The following is a 5,025-nucleotide window of genomic DNA, read 5'->3' on the forward strand; positions in this document are numbered from 1 at the left end:
AACACTCAGCCTTGCCATGTTCAGCACCTTGAGTTCTAACTTCGAACGTAATAGAAGGACATTATTCTCAGCGGACCAAGTGAGTGAGTACATGTTTCAGTTCTCATAGTAGAACAAATCTCCTTTGTTGGCGGTTATCTACATAAATGATCTCACATCTAGTTCAGGAATTTTCGAAAGGCATCTCAGCTGAGCCTGAAGTAGCAAGGGTCGTGCGTGGTCCAGCCATGGAAGTGGATCTGACCTAAAATTAGAGGTTTGGATTTTGAGCCACTCTCCGGCCTTTCTCTAAAGGCAACCTCTAGACGTTAACCACACCCAAAAACGGAAGAGAACGGATCTCGTACGGATTTCATATGGCGGATGTAAACCAGCATCCCTCACAAATATACCCAAGTTACAGGTGTTTGACTTTTTGGCTTTTTGATTAAAAAAAAATGAAGGACAAACTATTCTCAGAAGATTTTACGTCTTAATTCCGTCCTCCAGTTATTATCATTTGTGCATTCGCAAATTACTTCTGGGTATGTGATTCCTCGGCCATATACAGCAATAAATGGAAAGCATTTTTTGACGCAACAACCAACTTGGATGTACCAAAATTTGGCCTTGAAATTGACAATGTTTGCGCAATTTGAATTTCAACTCTTTTCGTGCGATTTGCGTGTTCATTTGTTGGACTTACTTTCCTGACTAAATGCTAAATTCTAGCTAAATTCGCCATTTCTAGCTTCTTGGTGGACTGGAGGGGACTTTTTTCAATCACTCATGCCTCTGAGTTTAGGCTTGGACGTTACCCAGAATGAGAATCTGCGATGTCGAGTGTATTTTCACACCGGTTAACGTCCAAGCCTTTAACTCCTCGGTGAGAGCTTTGAAAACAGGCCTTTGGTCGTTTATCAACATTAGCTAACAGTTTTCGACCAAATTAAGATGTTGACGGGGAGAGTAGGTCGATCTGTAAAGAAACCCGTGGAGGTAGACCGCTAAAGAAACGTTATTCTGCATTTTTATGCAATGGGTTCCGAATTGATGTCGCCAAATTCCCCTAACCCAGGACCATTGGACAGAAAGATAAGACAAGTAATTTCTAGTTTCTGGATGTTTTCTTCTGGAGCTGAGTGAAGGCTCGGCCCGGTACAATGCTCCAAGAAAAGGAAATACATTTCAAAGTAATGAAGAGCATTTTTTTTGTTTGTATCTAAACCATAAATAGGTATATATTCCTTCCAGGCGAAAAGGAATCATGATGATCTTCCTACGATGGCGTTTTTCTGATGTGCTATTATCACGCCATCTAAGAGTCATTCTCTGAGTTAGGGCGGCTTTACACTAGGATGGAAAACCAGGATTGAATCCGGTTTGAGGATGGAAGTAGAACTAGTGCTGGGGCGAGTTTTTCGCAGTATGAGTCTTTTTGTTCGACTTCAGTACAGTGGAAGACGGGAGTCGCCCCAGCACTAGTCCTACTTCCATCCTCAAACCGGATTCAATCTTGGTGTAAATCCACCCTTACAGAGAGTGGCGGGTTAAATCCCAAAAGGCAAGTAAGGCAGGGAGTTCAAAGAGGAAGGAAGCCAACAAAATGCAGCGCGTTTGCTCTCCCATTTTTCTCCAGGCTAGTTCCTCCTGAGTACCCTCATGTCTAAATCAGAAAGCAAATTCAAGAAAAATATCCATTTATTAGTTCAATGCATCAATGGGAAAGGTCTAATGCTTGAACGAGTGAAAGCATAGGTTAGCTTAACCATTCCTTGATTACACTGAATGAAATTGAATGCCAAATACGTTCGATATGAAGCCAAACTTGCATTTGAGCAAGCCACTGTCCAAGAAACCGGCCCTTTGAACGGCAGATGGTAATTGCTACGGAAATTGATGACGCCAACTTGAACACGTCTATATTGCACTTATCAATATCAGTTTATAAAACAGCAAAAAAGGATACATCAAAACTCATCAATTGAAATATATTAATACACATTTTCATGCCATGCATCCCAAAAATTCCGATCTCAGTGCAATAAAATTATCATCCAGACACTGCAAGAACAAAAACTGAACGTGTGAACTAAAAAAAACATATGCGCATCCATTTCGCTCAATTACGTCTGCAGCATTTCATCAAACACCTATCTTCTTCTTTTCCAAAACTATTTCATGAGAATATATGAATTCGATATCTTCCTAATGGTTCGATGCTTCAACTCCTTTGGTCGGCTCCTCATGGAAGCAATTTCGCCATCTTTGAGCCAGAAATTTGTTTTAAAGCCCTCTTTACGACCTACGTAAAAGTTTTGTCAAGTACCATAGAAACCTGCTTCGTCCATCCACAGAGCAATTCGAAAGTCAGTCCCGAGTTGAGCAGCGGGAGCGCTTCTCCACTCCCTCTTTGCCTTGTTGAGTGTGCCAAGTGGAACACAAGGGATAACAGAAGAAGAGGGAACATCAAAGGAAAATAGCCCGTGCTCTACTTATCATCTCATACAATTCCATCTTGACATAATATAACCCTTCCAGAATGTTCAGAGGGTATAATGTGAGCATGCAGTGAGCAAAAAAAAAAAAAACGAAAAAAAAAATAAAATCTTCCTGACCTCGATCACAAACCCCAATAAAACCGTGTTTCCTTGTAACAACAACTGTTCTTAAAATCAGACTACCAGGCTTCAATCCCCATTAAGAAAGTCCTAATTTCAATTTCCATTCCGTCATTCCGTGCGAGTTCGGAAACGGCCGGTAGGGTCGCTCTCCGGGTTTGCCGCTGGCGCGAGCTTTGTGATTGGACGCGAGGAACGTTTGACTCGCTCGCGTCAAAGTTGTCTCATTCGCTTCCTCTCGGCGATTCCTGGCAGCTGCTGATCCGTCTCTCAAAGGAACGGAAGGGGCCAGAAATCCCGTGAGCGACGGAAGCATCAAAAGGAAGGCACGATCGGTCGGTACTGGAGAGAACGATTTGAACCCTGAACCTAAGGCGGATCCTCCGTGACTGAGTTTGGCTGGCTGGAGATGGGAGAGGGACGGGCTGAGAGCCTGGGCTGAGGCCCAAGTCAGATGAAGGTGGTGATCCAGTGAGCGCTAGACACCATCGAGGGATGTGTTGAGAGCTCATAACGCTCAATTTACTTTTATTGAGTTTGTGTAGTGTGTGCAACCCGACCGACCGTTGGTGTCGTAGTGAGGGAAATAATACCCACTTTTTATTGTTATTAAGTGAGTTAAAGGACCTTTCAATCCTGCCGCCCGCACGGTTACGACAACCATCAACCTCATCATCCTCCCCTACCACGACCTTTGGCAAGCCAACAAGTGAGAGTGAGGCGTGGAAACCCAACGAGTCTAGGCCATGATGCTGACGAATGGCCAACAACAGGGTAATCCGAATTCCCTGACTCCCAACTCTGAGGTCCAAACGGCCAATCAAGCTGACCATCATGGAAATGGAGGTAAGGCAATGAATGAATGAGTGCGTGTTGCGTGCGGCTTTCATGCCGAAAGGGTAAGAAGGAACCAAGGGCTACTGGTGTCATTCCTCGGGGACTCTCATTAGTTAGAGCCAATTTGGCCTTAATTCAATCAATTTAGAAATAACCACCTTTAAGGAGGTCTTCGANATGGTAATGGAGGTAAGGCAATGAATGAATGAGTGCGTGTTGCGTGCGGCTTTCATGCCGAAAGGGTAAGAAGGAACCAAGGGCTACTGGTGTCAATCCTCGGGGACCCTCATTAGTTAGAGCCAATTTGGCCTTAATTCAATCAATTTAGAAATAACCACCTTTAAGGAGGTCTTCGAGGTAGTCGAGGATAAGTTGGCCGCAAGGTCAGAAGTGGACATCTTCTGGCTTCATACACCCTCTTTCTTCTCCTAACATTCAGATGATCTCCGGCTCCACGGTCACTCTCAGATTGATTTGAAAAAGTCCTTACGGGATGGGATTCATGCTAACAACCTCTGTCTAACCAACGCTCACCATGACCCTAATCATGGCTCTCAACACCACCATTTGCATCACTTGCCTTCGCACGGAGGCCTTTTGGTGCCCCCTCCAGGTAGTGCTTAGCCCAATTAACGACGTCCCACGCGGGCGGCACCGTCATGGAATACTAATGATCCAACTCTGCTCTCCGCTCTTCTTCCCTAGGCACTATCAGTCCGAATTCGGATAAAGATGGGAAACAAAAACGCCATCGGACCAGGTTCGATCCCCACCAATTGAATCAACTGGAGCAAAGCTTCGCCAAAACTCACTATCCGGACATCTTCATGCGCGAGGAATTGGCATTGAAGATTGGCCTCACTGAGTCTCGAGTCCAGGTAGGGCCCACAATTTTTTCTTCCTCCTTAGTCGAGATCATTCTAGGTTTGTTGTGTTGGATTGTTGAGAAAACAGTAGTATTGTAGTTGTCACATGAGGAGGATTTAGATTTAGCGCGTTTGCTCAAAAGTAGAAGCGACTTCAAATTAGGAGCTGATAGGTATACATATCGATAGCTATAACGAACGCAATGTCAAAGTTAGCTTGAAACGATTGACAACATGTTTTCATTATTATTTCATGAGTCAACCATTTCGCTATTTCATATTCATGTTTGTTTTGAGCACCTATTGTTACCGTTTTCTTTTTCGGTTCTATCACGGAGCATCTTAAATGACTCATTAAAAATTCATTCATAAAACTAAAACAAACCTTTTGGTTGATAGCCAACATTTTGTCACGCAAATCCAATATTGGTATTGTTAAACATGAAGAAAAAGTTACAAACATGGTTTCCAATTCCGAGGGAAAAGATAAAAAAAGTCAACAAAAAAGCCCTTTTTTTTGTCGCGCCCATTTTGTACCATAGGTTGGAATAAAGAAAAGCCCGATAAATCCGGAAAGAGTCAAGTNCTATTTCATATTCATGTTTGTTTTGAGCACCTATTGTTACCGTTTTCTTTTTCGGTTCTATCACGGAGCATCTTAAATGACTCATTAAAAATTCATTCATAAAACTAAAACAAACCTTTTGGTTGATAGCCAACAT

General features: G+C 43.1%; 1 protein-coding gene across 5 annotated transcripts in view; it reads left to right on the plus strand.

Annotated features, from left to right (window-relative positions):
• Positions 1–2,725: 2,725 nt before the first annotated feature.
• LOC131879342 (homeobox protein orthopedia-like) overlaps positions 2,726–5,025 on the plus strand; it is a 12,222-nt gene continuing 9,922 nt past the window's right edge. The window contains exons 1-3 of one of the 5 annotated variants that reach the window (XM_059225627.1): positions 2,726–3,446; positions 3,877–4,050; positions 4,143–4,315. In XM_059225627.1, the coding sequence (XP_059081610.1) occupies positions 3,347–3,446; positions 3,877–4,050; positions 4,143–4,315 (447 nt within the window). In that variant the 5' untranslated portion in view covers positions 2,726–3,346. The remainder of the gene's footprint in view (positions 3,447–3,876; positions 4,051–4,142; positions 4,316–5,025) is intronic. The other 4 variants (XM_059225628.1, XR_009373143.1, XM_059225630.1 and 1 more) reach the window with 4 other exon arrangements.

Source organism: Tigriopus californicus, chromosome 4, assembly GCF_007210705.1.
Source record: "Tigriopus californicus strain San Diego chromosome 4, Tcal_SD_v2.1, whole genome shotgun sequence".
Classification (NCBI taxonomy): domain Eukaryota; kingdom Metazoa; phylum Arthropoda; class Copepoda; order Harpacticoida; family Harpacticidae; genus Tigriopus; species Tigriopus californicus.